This window comes from Vespula vulgaris, chromosome 9 (assembly GCF_905475345.1).
Source record: "Vespula vulgaris chromosome 9, iyVesVulg1.1, whole genome shotgun sequence".
NCBI lineage: Eukaryota > Metazoa > Arthropoda > Insecta > Hymenoptera > Vespidae > Vespula > Vespula vulgaris.
Window position 1 is genome coordinate 2,541,481 of NC_066594.1, and position 15,631 is coordinate 2,557,111.

Here is a 15,631-nt window from a genome sequence, read left to right on the forward strand (position 1 = left end):
AGAGAGAGAGAGAGAGAGAGAGAGAGAGAGAGAGATTGAGAGGAACATCTTTTAATGGTAAAATAAATAGATCCTCTTACATGGTATCGACAACAATAACAAGAGCTAAATTACGAAGAGATGGAAGAAGATATCGAGAAAGCAAAATTGATGAAAGTTCGTGCATATAGACGAATATGAAGAGCATAAGAGTGATAGAGAGAGAGAGAGAATAGCAAGAATGTATAACACACATAGCATCATCCATAAAACTACGGAACGCGGACGCTTTGAGTCCAGCGGCCCTTCATGAATCGTGCTCGAGGTGACAGAGCCCTTCCCGTTGTCAAACCCGCATGGGACGAGATGAGGATTATGCTCGCACTCGACTCAGGGTGTACACGATTACCTTTGAGTGCCTGCACCGTAGTTTCGTCGCATGGCAACGCGTATTCGACCGCGGTTAAGACCTAGATTTTAACACGCAGTCGTTGTAATCCAAAATTACACGCTTACTTCGGTAAACTTTGCGCCCTCCGTTTTACACTCATTAGTCTTAGATATGGCTTTCATTAAAGATATATATATATACTGTCGATCCAATTTATTTATTTTTTTTTTTTTTTTCAATGATTGACTCTCTCTCTCTCTCTCTCTCTCTCTCTCTCTCTCTCTCTCTCTCTCTCTCTCTCTCTCTCTCTCTCTCTCTCTCTCTCTCTCTGATGTAGTTTTCTTTTTTCTTTCTGCAAAATCAAATTCTTCAAATTTGTTAATACTCATATTGATAATATTTACTCGCACGTCGTCGTATTAAATTTTAACTTGTAAATCTGTCAAAATTCGAAGATTATTTTAGAATAAGAAAAGACAAGTATCTGAGAAAACTTATTGCAAAGACGCATCATACGAAAAGTTGCGATTAAATGTAAAATGCATATTTCACATTCGCATATAGTAACTAAAATGAAAACGCGGTAGTCATTAAATGTAGCAGTCGCAGTCTAGTTATTAATATGAAGACAATGGGAAAAGACGATAAATGAAAAGCCGTGTAAGAGCTTTCCTAAGCTGTTTCAGCGTTCATTGTCAATCTCGTATCTCGACGTTAAGCAGTTCCTTTATGGGAGCGTGTATATACGTATATCTCTTTACAAAAGCTCGCGGAGTTATGCTCTCATGAAAAGATTCTTTTGCGGTAATTAATAAGTTTCTATGGCAAGAGTGATTTTCTTTTTCAACTGAGCTATAGAATTTTGCTTTAGAAATTTACTTGGAAGTTTACCAATTCGCTGAATGACGAAGCGTTCGTTTTATGGTTTCAACCAGAACGAGAACTCTGGCAGTGACATATTCGTTATTAATTTCGTCATTTCTCTTTTGGAAAAGTATTCTCTTCATCTCCCACAGGGCATTGTCTATTTCGATCGATTTAAACGTAAAGAACATATCGTTGGTTACGTTAGCGACAAAAAGTGATTTATTTTTTGACGATGAAACTATATTGGATTTTTTATTCGATAGGATATGACGGTTATCCGGATATTCCATCAACTTGTTACATCTTGCTTCGGTCAGTCCGATTTGATGAATGCGAAAAATCAACATTTGATATATGTATGTATATTTGAACGATGCTGTTACAAATATTAAATTCGATATCGACTTTTCGTATTTTATGAACGTAGCAAGCCATGAAATACTATTTCTCATGGATTTATTAACATATAACCTCTTGTAAATAGACAAACATTATCAAGTTACACGTTTTATACAAGCAATATAAACTAACATGAGTTCGTCAGAGGTTTAAGATAGCCACAGTTCCTAGTTAATTATGATAACGGAGCAGGTACGATGCCGTCCCTTGTTCGTCAAGTCTCATGTCAGATCTGATCCAAACAGCGTCCGAGGAAGCCGTTTTATTAGAACGTGGCTATAAATTATCGAAAAAGATCGGCGAAGGTTCTTACGCTAAGGTCATATTAAAAATCGTATCCGCAAGTTGTTGTTGTCGTTATCGTTTTTTAAAGGGAGAAAAGCAAAATCATCAGAAATCCTTTCTTTTACGAATGAATGAAAAAAACGTTAACGAGGGATCAACAATAATATAAAATTATATTTAGATATAATTAAAAAAAAGTAAAAATAAAAAAAAATAAAATAAAGGTTGGATACAGGTTTGTTTTTCTCACGAGAGAGAGAACACCGTGTAATCTTGATGTAAATTAACTTTGCAATGAAAAAGGTTCATCGAACACAATTGTCGATTTTTCACCGTGAAAATCGATGAAGTTGGTTCGCTGCATATGACGTCGAGGAACAATCACGCGAACGCGATGATTAAACGTTTCGGTAAACGAATTTATTGCGATCGTATGATGGAATAGAGTTTATTTTGAGAAAAACATGAAAGCTCGTTTGTCGCAACGCGAGTGAACTTTTAAATTTATTCTGGTTACTCGTTATTTTCTCTTTTTTCTCTTTTCTTTTTAATGGGCTAGAATTTCTTTTTATTTTATTTTATTTTATTTTGTTTCGTTTTACTCTTGTTACGTAAATAAAAAACGAACAATTTATCATATATTTGACGTTCTTCACAAATCTTATTTAGGTTTACCAAGCTGAATACAAATCGCAGTATCGTACGATAAAGGATTGCACGTTGGCCTGCAAGATCATAGACACAGCAAAAGCACCAAAGGATTTTGTTCGTAAATTTTTACCACGAGAGCTTGACATTTTAGTTAAACTCAACCATCCACACGTGGTACACATACACAGCATCTTTCAAAGACGTATGAAATATTTCATATTCATGCGTTACGCCGAGAACGGTGACCTTCTCGACTTTATCCTGAAGAACGGAGCAGTGTCAGAGAACCAAGCTCGCATATGGTTTCGACAACTGGCTCTTGGTACACATACATCACCGTACATACACACATAGAGATGAACGCATACAGATAGTATCCTACAACTTTTTAATCTAGCGATAGCCTACAAATTCTCCGAGAATTCTCTTTGAAATCACTCTTGATCCTTTAAAAAGATTATATCCGTCTGTAAATATAAAAAAAAGATAGGAATTTTCAAAGAAGAATTTTTGAACAAATAAAAACTATAGATAAACGTTTATAATCAATATCCACTGAGAGTACCAAACAGAACGCGCAAATAACGACGTACTCGACAATTCAATTATTGAGAAACACTAACGAGCGATTACGTCCTGTTCTATATAATTTTTATCAATCGATATTCTCTCTCTCTCTCTCTCTCTCTCTCTCTCTCTCTCTCTCTCTCTCTCTCTCTCTCCCTCCCTCCCTCTCTCTCTATCCATCTATCTATCTATCTATCTCTTTTTTGCCCTTCAGAAATCCTTCATATAAAGCTAAACGATGTATCTATCGTACATGTATCTAAACGTTGAAATAATATTCGTGAACTCCATTTCATTGTTCTCTTTTTTCTAGGTATTCAATATCTTCATGAAATGGAAATTGCACATCGTGATTTAAAATGTGAAAATATTCTTCTAACAATGAATTACAATGTAAAGCTAGCCGATTTTGGATTCTCACGATACATGATTGACAATCGTGGTAAACGTGTACTCAGTGACACATATTGTGGTTCCTTGTCGTATGCTGCACCAGAAGTTCTACGTGGTGCTCCTTATAATCCAAAATATTCTGACATTTGGTCACTCGGTGTGATTCTCTATATCATTTTAAACAAGGCCATGCCTTTCGACGAGACCAATATAAAGATACTCTATGAACAACAGTTATCACGTAAATGGAAATTTCGACGAAAAATCGACGAAACCATCAGCGATAATGCAAAGAAAACTGTAGCGAATCTTTTGGAACCGGATGTAAAAAAACGATGGCAAATTGATCAAATATTATATGGCGAGTGGATAGCAATGGATCCAAGATTATTGGTTCTGACACCGATTGAGCAAAGTGCTCTCAATCATGCGATCGAGGAACGTAAGAAGAACGAAGAGAAATTTTTGAAAAAGGTGAATTCTAGTGAACAAAAGATTTTTTGTATGAAATTCATATTTCTTTATCATTTAGAAATCCTCAAAGATCGAAAAGAAAAGCGAGAAACCACAAAGCGTCAGCGACACTGTCGGAACAGTCACTATTTTGAAGGATGCTACAAAGGTATCAATGTCATTGTCGAGAATGGCACAAAGTACGTTTCATAAATATCAGAATTTTTCTCATTTCCTTTCTAGGCTACACCATCCATTATTTTACCTATCGGTTTGCCTAAACAACTTGAAATATAATCAAATATTGTGGTATATACGTTGGAACATGGTTTTTGATTACATAATATATATCCCCGTACTTCCGCATTTTCTACTTTTGTAACACAATGCATTTAAATACAAATAATACGATTTAATTGCAATATCCACGATTTACGGTATAACACAGTTAAAGTATCCGCTTACTCGGAGTAAACTGCCGGAACAACAGAAAACTAAGTATGCAATTAAATTAGAAATACGATATCGGGGAAACGTGTATTACGTATCCAATGTGGAATTGTTTTGAACAATGAGTTTCTAATAATGGGAAAACGATTAAAATTAACGTGCAAATGCTTCATTGTAAATTTTGACTTCCTTTCGAGATTGAAACGATCGATTCGTTACTTCATTCGTTAAGATTTATTCCATTTTTCGTTGGCATGATGCATTTACTTGGAAGAGAAGAATTATGATATATACAGCTAAAGATAACTGACACGATAACTCAATGATTCTATTCCACTTTCATAGCTGGTCGAGATCTAGTAAGAGAACATTAACTCAAAGGGAGATGCGTTTACGTTATGTAGAGGTAATTATGGGGCGTGCGCGCTTTCGAGCTGCACATTTTGTTTGAAAGTTCGTTATTTCGTTGCCCGTGAACCTTCTCGTGTAACGAAGTAGTACCTTTTCGTGTAAGGGTAAAAGGTGTTTCCACATAAAGTTGTATCGTAGCGTGCGATGTACACATCACAGTAGAAGACTACTGTAGTAGTAGCGAGTTAACTTGGCATCGCGTAGTCGTCCTCCGTAATGAGAGCCTTCGTAACGTCCTAACGTTATCCGGAAATTAACGTCGCTCGAATCTCAGTCTTGCCAGGAAACGTGGAACACTTTCGACGTTCGAAACACCGAAGATATGAACACTCTTGATGATCTACCTCCCCTAAAAGAAAAGGGGAAAAAAAAGAAAAAAAAGAATATATGAAATTAAAACAAGTAATCATAGATATTCGAAAGCCAATAAATAACATTTCTTTAAAACGTCAAATAAGTATCACGAATTGATAAAATCGAAAATAAATTGTGATTGCACGTTTATTTTGTTCTAGAAGTTATTATCCACGAGTTGCTGAATAAACCTTAAAAAATTCTTTTGTTTATTATTTCTTTTTTTTCTTTTTTTTCTCTCTTTTTTCTTTTTTTTTTTGAGAATATATCGAAACGTAGAATACGACTTGGAAGCCGTTCAATAAAAGAAGAGAAAGACTTTATAATCAGAATTCCCAGGAGATGACCGATAACCGTTCGACTTCATCTACGAATAAAGGACAAATTCAACTGAAACGTCAATAAAGCGAAGAAAAATATATTACTCTTCTTCTTTCTTTTTTTCATCTCATTTTTTTCCCATAGATTTTTCTCTCTTTAATTCTAAAGACGATTACATAAAGGAAATTGACGCTCTTTTTTTAATTTATCTATATAAATATTTTTTATTAATTTCATTTTTTTAAGAATACAACCTTTCCAGAAAAAAATAAAATTATGTTATTAATTACTTCCAAGAAGTTTAACTTAATTTTATTTCGAAAATAAATTTGAAATAAATTTGTAAAGTGCCGGGAATATTACGATCGACAGTATCGATCAATAGTACCGTTTATCTTCATCACGTGACGATTTTACACAAATCTTCTCATTGCTGCTTTCCCGCGAAACGATCCATGTAATGAACCATTTATGGCGAAAGAGAAAATTCGTTCTAAACTCTGCACACTGTGAGTAGAAACTTTCCTACTTAAATATATACTTGAGTCGATGGAAACTATGATATGCAAACATTTATTCGAAAATAACTAACTAAAGATTTCGATTTTCGAAATAAAATGAACCATTGGAATAATTTTTATGTACAACGTAGAAACATAAGGTACATTTTCATTTTAAAATCAGTTAGATCAATATTAATCAAAATGTGTATATGTATGTCAAATAGAAATTATTATAAAATCAATAAATCAAAAATGTTTCGCATCAGTTAATAAAATTAAATTTCACTTTAATTTATGTACATATACATAGATTTGACTATTTGATTTGACTACTTGATTGAAAAAAAAGCAGGCTTTTTAAATAATTTAAATAATTTAAATAAGACGAAATCATAAATAAATTCTGACAATGTGATATGCTAAAATTTATTACAATAACATAAATTAGTTAAGCAAAAACTAATAAATGAATTAACATATGTTTATATAAATAGAATTTCTATAATATTTATAGAGTAACGTTCATACATATCACAGTTAAATACGTAATATTTTAATATATTGTTGAAGCAATTTAATTACCTATATATAGAGATTTCATGAAAATAGTAGCATTATTTTTTATACTTTTTATATAATATTCTTTATCATACGAGAATGTTTCAATTGTCCCTATTAAATCTGTTTTGAATATATGATGTGGACTTCCAAGTTCATTAATATTCCAAATTCCATCTGATCGAAGCATTAATAATTCATTATTTGGTGATGCACTAGTAATAAGTATATTTGAAGGTGGTAAAGTATACTGTTTAATGTTATCCCATGAAACATAATGTAATGCTAACATTTCTAAAGGTAATTGTAAAATAATCCACAATGAATTTCCTACTGATTCTACTGATGCTTGGAGAATATTTGGTACACAAAAAACTGAAAAAAAAAATAAATGAAAATAAAGTATTTTGTTGAATCAATTGTTTTTTTTTGCTGATAGTTGCATAATAACTTCAATAACCACAAACCTTTCTTCTCATAAAATTTAGCTTTATTAATATTCCCAATTGAAACACAATCTGATGTAATGAATACAATAAATGTAACTTCCTCAATCAATAAAATTTGAATTCTTGTATAATTACTTATGTTTGATCCAAGGCTGAAGCCTTGTATTTCAACATCATTACAAAATAGTGATACATTCTTCAATTTACATTGACAATTAATATTACTTTGTAAGAGATTGTTATTTAAATTCGTTATTATTGCAGTAATATTTTTAGAAGTCTTTAATTTATTTAAATAAAAGGCTCGATCTGTAATAAAAAATATATATATATAAACATATATATGCAATAAATGATTCAAGTTCCATTATATTGAAATTAGAACTTTCTATATATATATATACTAACTATTTAAGGCAGTTCCTGTTGTTTTTATGATGTCTGCAATCTCTGTCAAATTTTTTTCTATTGATTTCATTTTGTTGTATTCTTCATTACAGTTATTTACTTTGATACCATTATAAAGACCATCAATGAAAATATTTCCCAATATTTCTAAATTATCTTTTAAAATAATATCTGTATTCAATGTTTGTACAGGCTTATTTTTCTTCAACAGATTATTAATAAAACTTGTAAAATTAACATCGTTCATTAAACCATCAACTAATAAGCTTGGCATTTTGATATTACCATCGAAAATTTTAAAGCCATTAATAATTTGTGGTTTTGATTTCAAAAATGCATTTTTTATGTTTTTCCCCATTATGGCACCATCCAAACTGTTAACAGTAAATTTTATAAAAGATTAGAAATATATAATTTTTATAAAAAATAATATTAAATAGTTTTAAGTATTTCTGTTCGCAAAAAAAATTCAATTATACCTTAAATTCGAAATATTAATGTCTGTAAAAATCTTTTGGCCTTTCACTATGATTAGATTTTCTTGTTTTAATAATACAGCATTTTTTGACCATTCACTGAAATTTAATCCACGCAAATGTTCAGTAGCTAATCCTAAAATTGTTTTGGTGCCAGTAATAATATTTTGTTTATTACTATATTTGACAACATCAGTTCTTAAATTCATGTTATTAATTTTTCCTTGTAAATTTACATGACCTGAATCAAAAAATAATTATGTTTCTTTTTTACATAACGTTTATAAATCAAATATTTTTTTTCTAAGATTATATCAATAAGGAAATTATTATCAAACCTGATAATATTAATTTTTCAAAATGCCATTTGCTCTGAATTACTTGAGACTCATTTTTTTTAAGAGACATTTCAATTATATTTTTTATTTGTGCATCAGAAGATTTTATAGATGAATTCTTAAAACCTTTGATACTGTCAACTTCTATATTGTTAAACCAACAAGGGACACTTATATCTTGAGGTTTAGTTTTACTCAATAGACTGTATGAGATATTTGTCCAAGAATTGTAATATGGTATATAAAGAGATGTCTGTGAAAAAAAAAAAAGATATTAAAATATTGTTAAATTATAATCAAATCAAAAATTTTCTTTCAATAATTATATACCTTCGAAATATTACTTCCTATTACAGTCATATTTTTTATTAGAAAATTATTACCAGATACAATCATATTTTCATCAATTTTATAAATTTCTGAAGAGAGCTTTTTCAAATTGATGTTATTTACATTTTTGATAGTAGGTTCAGATGTAAAAGTTACATTACCTAAAATATAAAACTTTGATAGAGTTATTTGATAAATTTCCACTATCACATACAATAAATACACAACTGACCTTGTATTATATAATTTTTTGAGGTATTGTATATTTCATGAATAATAGGTTTTAATATATTCAGCATTTCTATTTGTACATTTCCCAAAATATGCTTTGAATGCAAATTTAGATGAACTCTTGGATAAGTGAAATTAAGTGGTCCATAGAAGAACTGTACATTGTTAGATTTTAATCCCATACCTATCATAATAATTATATAATTTTTAAAAATGATTAGATTCCTGAACATTTTAATATTTAATAATAAAGACTCTATTTTAATGTCATATTGTATTTAAAATTATCTTCATATTATTTATGATAAAATTATTAATTTTAATTTTTACTTACTAAATGTTGTATTATTTAAAGAAATTGTATCATTTACTCTAACTGCATTTTTCATGAAACGATGTATATCTTCACCATTAATAATTGTAGCATAAGTATTTCCTTTTGATATCACATTCCTAACTGTAGTAGGAAATGGAAATTTTATTTTTGCAGGAGTCTGAAGATTATTAACTTTTACACGTGTTGCATTTCTTATATCCTTAAAAATGTTTTTTTCTATCCACATGTTTAAAATTTCTTGGAATCCTATAGAAAGTTATTGTAAAATAAGAAAACATATTACTAAAGTAAAAGTATTTAGTAAATCTTGGATAAAATTTTATTACCTTCTAGATTAAATCCTTTAATATTAGATGGTAGAATATCTTTCACAGTAATTACACCTATGAAATACTTTTTTGATAGATCAATAGTATTGACAGAAGCTGTTGTTTCAAAAATAGTAGAGTTTAATTCTTTTGCTCCAAATACTTGAAAACTGTTTAAATTTTCTACAGTCATATTTTCTATCAATACTTGAGATAATTTTATGTTTGAAACATTTGCAGTTGAGACGCATAAGGAAAAGTTGTATCTATAATATTCACATAAACAAGTTTATATTAAAATACAAATATATAACATGTCACACATACAATAGCATTAGTATACATACTTTGGAATCAGTGATTGTATATAAGTTGACTGTGGTAATATTACATTATATGTTGTTTCTTTTTTTCCTGATATGATCACTTTATTATCAGAATGAGCTGTTACCCAATTATTATAATCTTTTATTGTAACATTTCTCCAGATCTATAAATAATATTAAATTAAATATTTATTCAAAAATGAGATGGAATAAATAGAAAAAAACAAATATATTGTTTTCATACCACATTATTGTTGGAAAATATTAAGTGCATTGGGAAATTATTATTATTTATTAATATTCCATTGTCTAAAATAATTTTTAGAGATTTGCCACTTTGTCTATATACATCTTTAGTTTTCAATGTATTTACAATTGTAATATTGTGGAAATTGCGATTTTCATTTATTTCCATAAAATCTGGCACATGTTTTACTGGCATTAATGAACTTGTACTTTCACCTTTCAATCCTCCTTTTAAATTAATAAGCCCTTTTACTTTCACTTTTGATGCTGTTATACATCCTGATATTTTAGATAGAGGTCCATTTAATGGTAATAAAAATCCATCTTTTTTTAAATGTAATTCTTTTACTCTAATCTCTTTAGCATATACACTTTTCATTGTAGAATTTGTAGCAATATCTAATGGCATGACGCTATGAAAAACATCTAATTCAACAAAAACATGATCACCTGAAAAATAATATATATTAATAACATTTAAACATAATTATTATTAAAATAAGAGAAAAAAAAATGATCATAATGACCTGTAATCATTTGATTACCACTAGTTTTTAATGTATTTTCTTGTAAATCTGATAATGAAATATTATTAATTAATCCTTTGAGATAAAAATTTTTAGGTGTAAATGCAGGAATAGGACATTTGAAGTTATCAATGTTCTCTATTTTTAAACTTGTAAATGTTAAATTCTGACTAATGTTTTTTATGGATCTTAATTTAAACAATGGATTAGTTTTTTCTTTTATTATTATATTATTAACTTTGCATAGTGATTCACACGTTACTTGTACTTTATGAGCATGTAGTGTTTTAAATTGACTATTATTATTGTTTAATTTTTTATTCAAAGAATCATTTATTGCTTTTAATTTTGTAGTTAAATAATTATATTGTCTCGTTAAATTCTGCCATTCCTTTGAATCGTATCCATTTATCTACAATTGTAATTTATTTTATATTATATTATGTATATAAAAATATAATATTATATACAAAACATGCTTAATCTAGAAAATGAATACTTACATTTTGAGTATGAATTTCACGTATATGACCATTTAATATTGGCAATGGTTTTTCTATAGTTATTCTAGCCTTAGGTATTCTCTGTGCAATAGTTTTAGCTTTAAAGCACCATGATTTTATTTCATTTTCGAAACCAAGTAAAGATATTTTTTCACCCCATCTTGGTTTTATGAATTTCCATGTAGAAACTCCATGTTTTATAATTATTAATTCATTTTCATAGAAATAAACCAAATAAATATCATTGACTTCTGATACTTTAACATTTAATTGTACAAATTTCCACCCATCATACTGATAAATTGTTACAACATTCTTATTGAGTGATAATAGTATAACAGCTTTTCTAACTATTAATGGTATTATCTTCTCTGCGGCAGAAATTTTTTGAAATGGTACAAAATATCCATGTACTTCCTTGTACACAACAGTATTTTGATGTGTAGATAAACATATAAAATGTTCTTTGAGATGATCCTTGATTACATCAAATGTCATAATAGCATTATTAGCAGGTAAGGTCTGAATTATTATAAATCTATTAAAATGGAAAAAATGACGTAATATGACTGTACGAGATGCAGTACAAATAAGATTCATAAATCCTTTATTATGAAAAAACGTTAATTTTTCTGCTCCAAAATTCAAAACTTGTATAAAATCAAAGTGTTCACCAAGCCAAATATATATTGATATATTATGACGTGATGCTATGCCTAGATATAAATGATTCATGTAATGCCATGTATGTATATCAGTTATAGCCGGTATTTGAAGACTTTGCACAAAGGATAATATATATGCAGTCTTATCATAATTAAATTTCAATATTATTATACTCTCATTAAAAGTTTGAATTACTGCTACAGTATTATGCATACAGTTGTCTACTATTATACGCATGCCATTATATTGTGAATATGATTTAATATGATCAAATTTGTTATTCTAAAAAAAAAAGAATTTTGTATTAATAATACATGCTTTATCAATATAGCATATCAAGTAAATACGTACGTTTAATTGATATAATGATATTCCATTAGAGTTAATGCCTGCCATAAACCAAAATAAATGTCTATTAAATTGAAGTGGAAAAAATGTCGTATCTTTAAAGTCTTGTACATCAAACGTCGATACTTCATCAAAACCTTCCAGAATATTAATAGCTGTAAAAAGAATGCTTTATATAAAATTTATTTCACGATTATTTTGTCTTTCGATAATTACGTTCATAATTCCCGCGCCTTATTCTATACTAAAACGTTCAATACAAGTTTTTACATCATTTGTGCAGAGTGTAGTATATATATTTTGATAACAATGGCGATATTTTTTAAACATTTTTTATATTACAATATTTAATTATTATATTATAAATAAGTTTAGAGTAAGAGCGTGCGTGAGTATGTTAAATAAATAGTCTTAAAAGGAATTTTTTGTAATAATTGCATCTCGCTTTCTAGGTACATTTTCGATTCATGTTTACGTTATATCAATATTATTTACAGAATCTTTAACCTTGAACTATTAAAGTGAACTCAAATTAATATATATATATATTGTTCTTTTTTTTTAAGTCAGTACTATCATTAAAAGATATCAATAATTATATTGCCATAAGTAAATAGTTTCCATATGTCTTATAAATTATTTAAATGCAATGACTTTTTACGAAAATATAAAAGAAAATTTAACGACACAAATATATGAATTAGAAGCATTACAATCAGTTTATCCAGAAGAATTAATCGTCGCCGATCATGGAATTGTAGCTGATATAAACCATTTTATTGAATTTCCTCAAGAAGAACTTCCGCAAAGATTGGAATATGTTATAAAGATTTCTGAGAATGAAGTAAGATTGTAATAATGATCGCAATATAAATGAAAATAACACATATATATTTTATTTAGGCAATAATTGAGCTTCAAGTATGTCTGCCAACTAATTATCCACAAGAAAAACCTGAAGTTTATGCAAGAACTTCCATGTTAGATAGAACGCAACAATTGCTTTTAAATGAAGCACTTGCAAGTTTTTTAAGTGAAAATGAGCAAGGTGAGCCATGTATATATTCATTGATATCATGGTTACAAGATAACATAGAGAAATATCTTAAAAATTCTAACGTGAATAAAGAAAAAACTAATGAATATAAAAAGAAAGAACATGAGCAAGGTGATAAATTAATTTTTACTAGATATTGGATATATAGTCATCATATATATAATAAACTTAAAAGAAAAGATATAGCAAATTTAGCAAAAGAATATTGTCTCACTGGATTTTGCCTGCCTGGTAAGCCAGGAATTATTTGTATAGAAGGTACAGATACAAACTGTGAACTCTGGTGGCAAAAGGTACAATAATTATTTATAATTGTATTAATTATTACATCCAAAGTAATTATAAAAAATGTAAATCTAATCTTTTTTAATGTACTAAATTTTAGATTATAATTTTTAGGTAAAGGTTATGAATTGGCATAGAATTCTCATAAAATTAATAGAAGATGAAATCTTAGACAATGAAAAAAATATAAATACCATGCGTAAATATCCTAACTTTCAAGAAGTATCTTTTCCTAGTTCGGATCGTCATAATGATATGGGACAGTTACTTACATATTTAACTGAGCATCAATCTCAACATGTTTTTAATGATATTTTTGGTATCAAAGGAAAATTTACCCATTAAAGTAATCATTTAAAATATATAATCTATCTTTTTAAATAAATATATTAAAAAAAAAAAAAACAATATTCCAGTAACATACCAGCATCATTGTTAAATGAATGATGAAATTGTCTTTTACGGCGATTGACTAGATTACTTATGTTTCCAGTATACAAATTTATTTCTTTATCAATTTGGTGTAATGTGTTTAGATTTAATGATTGATATTCTGAAAGTACAGAAGTAAATTAATAATCGCTCGTTAGATGAACAGAATTTTGTACATACCATATTTTGTCTTCAGCTTTTCGAAAAATTCAGTTAAATCATCTAGTACAGTAGTTAAAACTTCTGAACCATGACTTAAACGACAATCAATTATACCACATATAAATACGAATATTATTAGAAAATTTGTTACCATTTTGCTAAACTTTACTCATCAAGAGTAATACGTTACAAATGAATTAAGTTTACAAGATCAATTATAGACTATTACAAGGTAATATGTAATGTTTACATTTTTTGTAAATAATCAGGTCACCTGGAGTAAGGATATCATGATACTTTATTGATATTATGAAACTGAAGGGATATCAATATAAATGTTAAACGTATTTTCTTACTGTAACAAATAAAATAATACAAATATATAAATAATAATCTATCTGACTGTAGCATAACGTAGAAATTCATTAGTAAGGAATTGTCCTGGCATATAAGGAGCAGGTGGTCCAAGAACATCTTGTGCTGGAGAATGAACTTTAATTTGTCTCATATGAGTATCTCTGCCATTTTGATGATTACTTATAACAGCTATCTGAATCATAAATGTTCTAATAGGTCGTTCATTTATATCTTTTATAGGAATAACCACCCATCCACTTGGTTCATTAAGATCCATGACTTCAACTTCTTGAAGGTCATTGAAATTTGTACCTGCTCTAATACTTATTCTAAAAATATATTTATATAGAGAGACAATTGAAATTGTAATAGTAATATTATTCTACCATAATAATCTCCTTACCTACTTGGAGTATAGCTTTCATCAAGCTTGTAATCTGTATAAATACATATGTCTCGTATCGTTGTTTTTCTTTTGAATTGTATATTCACCAAATGTGGAAGTTGCCCATCAGACTGCCAATATGTTTCTGTGATATCATCTCGCAATTGATCGACACCAAAACCTGGTTTACAACTAGATAAACTCCATATTGCATGGTTACCTACTTCTCTCACTCTACCAGCTAATTCTTCTTGCACAGGATCTGTTTCTCCTAAAGATAAAAATATTAAATATACACAATGATATACTTAAATACAAAAAAAAAAATAATCTACCTGTGTTATTAGCTTTGTTACTCATTGTTAAATTATGTCTTATTCGAGAGGCATTTTTTTCAATATAACGATTTTATATCTTTTTTTGAAATGTTTACATTTCTTTATATGTATTAATAAAGCAGTGCAATGTAATAACATAAATCTGTAGCGACACGGTTGACCGTGTCGATATTTGGAACTAATCTTTTTCGATTAGTAGTTAATTTCGTACTTATTTCTTTACGTAGTCAGTATCCTGTGTAACGGACGTTTGAATACGAAATAGAGAGTTATAACAGTTCGGTTATATTTCTTAATTCTTTCAACAGAATATGAAATATTTTTTTATTCGTACTAAAAAGAAAATTTAGTAAAAAATATAACGATTTAACGCACTTTATTCTGTCGACGTTTCATAAGTATGTACATATGCATATTATTGTATTAATTCTGTTATAATGACTATTATACATTTTCTGTCGTATCAATTAACTTTATTTTTAATACATTTTTATAATATCTTATAATAAAATTACTCGATAATATATTATAATATAATTC

At 28.5% G+C, this 15,631-nt stretch overlaps 4 protein-coding genes across 7 annotated transcripts; 2 read left to right on the forward strand and 2 right to left on the reverse strand.

The window, feature by feature from the left end:
* Positions 1 to 1,741: 1,741 nt before the first annotated feature.
* Positions 1,742 to 6,249, forward strand: LOC127066497 (testis-specific serine/threonine-protein kinase 1-like). The gene is made up of 4 exons (XM_051000322.1): positions 1,742 to 1,955; positions 2,591 to 2,894; positions 3,453 to 4,006; positions 4,065 to 6,249. The coding sequence occupies exons 1-4, from the start codon at positions 1,860 to 1,862 to the stop codon at positions 4,365 to 4,367; spliced, it is 1,257 nt and encodes a 418-aa protein (XP_050856279.1). The 5' UTR covers positions 1,742 to 1,859; the 3' UTR covers positions 4,368 to 6,249.
* LOC127066490 (uncharacterized) lies at positions 5,074 to 12,424 on the reverse strand. Of its 2 annotated transcripts, XM_051000303.1 has the most exons (16): positions 12,292 to 12,424; positions 12,079 to 12,230; positions 11,062 to 12,009; positions 10,559 to 10,970; positions 10,030 to 10,481; positions 9,807 to 9,949; positions 9,478 to 9,725; positions 9,149 to 9,397; positions 8,816 to 8,998; positions 8,584 to 8,744; positions 8,254 to 8,506; positions 7,919 to 8,156; positions 7,440 to 7,813; positions 7,050 to 7,340; positions 6,607 to 6,957; positions 5,074 to 5,195 (listed from the first exon to the last, which is right to left on the reverse strand). In XM_051000303.1, exons 2-16 carry the CDS (start codon positions 12,121 to 12,123, stop codon positions 5,089 to 5,091), a joined length of 4,455 nt encoding a protein of 1,484 aa, XP_050856260.1. In that variant the 5' UTR covers positions 12,124 to 12,230; positions 12,292 to 12,424; the 3' UTR covers positions 5,074 to 5,088. The 2 variants fall into 2 exon arrangements, with proteins under 2 accessions (XP_050856260.1, XP_050856261.1); XM_051000304.1 differs by lacking the exon at positions 5,074 to 5,195 and having other exon boundaries at positions 6,437 to 6,957.
* LOC127066495 (RWD domain-containing protein 2A) lies at positions 12,340 to 14,408 on the forward strand. 3 transcript variants are annotated; one of them, XM_051000318.1, is made up of 4 exons: positions 12,340 to 12,463; positions 12,528 to 12,919; positions 12,979 to 13,425; positions 13,532 to 14,408. In XM_051000318.1, the coding sequence occupies exons 2-4, from the start codon at positions 12,725 to 12,727 to the stop codon at positions 13,760 to 13,762; spliced, it is 873 nt and encodes a 290-aa protein (XP_050856275.1). In that variant the 5' UTR covers positions 12,340 to 12,463; positions 12,528 to 12,724; the 3' UTR covers positions 13,763 to 14,408. The 3 variants fall into 3 exon arrangements, with proteins under 3 accessions (XP_050856275.1, XP_050856276.1, XP_050856277.1); XM_051000319.1 differs by having other exon boundaries at positions 12,362 to 12,463; positions 12,573 to 12,919; XM_051000320.1 differs by having other exon boundaries at positions 12,380 to 12,527; positions 12,642 to 12,919.
* Positions 14,292 to 15,255, reverse strand: LOC127066496 (anaphase-promoting complex subunit 10). Its single transcript, XM_051000321.1, has 3 exons — positions 15,089 to 15,255; positions 14,772 to 15,024; positions 14,292 to 14,697 (listed from the first exon to the last, which is right to left on the reverse strand). The coding sequence occupies exons 1-3, from the start codon at positions 15,111 to 15,113 to the stop codon at positions 14,406 to 14,408; spliced, it is 570 nt and encodes a 189-aa protein (XP_050856278.1). The 5' UTR covers positions 15,114 to 15,255; the 3' UTR covers positions 14,292 to 14,405.
* Between the last annotated feature and the right edge of the window lie 376 nt (positions 15,256 to 15,631).

Bases quoted from the DNA above. Each gene is read 5' to 3' on its own strand.
- LOC127066496 (XM_051000321.1), bottom strand. From the start codon at position 15,113: ATGAGTAACAAAGCTAATAACACAG. The intron at 15,025-15,088 runs GTAGATTATTTT...TTTTATCTTTAG, and splicing joins TAACAAAGCTAATAACACAG to GAGAAACAGATCCTGTGCAA. The intron at 14,698-14,771 runs GTAAGGAGATTA...ATATATTTTTAG, and splicing joins GAAAGCTATACTCCAAGTAG to AATAAGTATTAGAGCAGGTA.
- LOC127066490 (XM_051000303.1), bottom strand. From the start codon at position 12,123: ATGGCAGGCATTAACTCTAATGGAATATCATTATATCAATTAAAC. The intron at 8,157-8,253 runs GTTTGATAATAA...TTTTTGATTCAG, and splicing joins TGAAAAATTAATATTATCAG to GTCATGTAAATTTACAAGGA. The intron at 7,341-7,439 runs GTTAGTATATAT...TTTTTATTACAG, and splicing joins AACAGGAACTGCCTTAAATA to ATCGAGCCTTTTATTTAAAT.
- LOC127066497 (XM_051000322.1), top strand. From the start codon at position 1,860: ATGTCAGATCTGATCCAAACAGCGTCCGAGGAAGCCGTTTTATTAGAA. The intron at 1,956-2,590 runs GTCATATTAAAA...AATCTTATTTAG, and splicing joins GCGAAGGTTCTTACGCTAAG to GTTTACCAAGCTGAATACAA. The intron at 4,007-4,064 runs GTGAATTCTAGT...TTTATCATTTAG, and splicing joins AAGAGAAATTTTTGAAAAAG to AAATCCTCAAAGATCGAAAA.
- LOC127066495 (XM_051000318.1), top strand. From the start codon at position 12,725: ATGACTTTTTACGAAAATATAAAAGAAAATTTAACGACACAAATATAT. The intron at 12,920-12,978 runs GTAAGATTGTAA...TATTTTATTTAG, and splicing joins TAAAGATTTCTGAGAATGAA to GCAATAATTGAGCTTCAAGT. The intron at 13,426-13,531 runs GTACAATAATTA...TATAATTTTTAG, and splicing joins GTGAACTCTGGTGGCAAAAG to GTAAAGGTTATGAATTGGCA.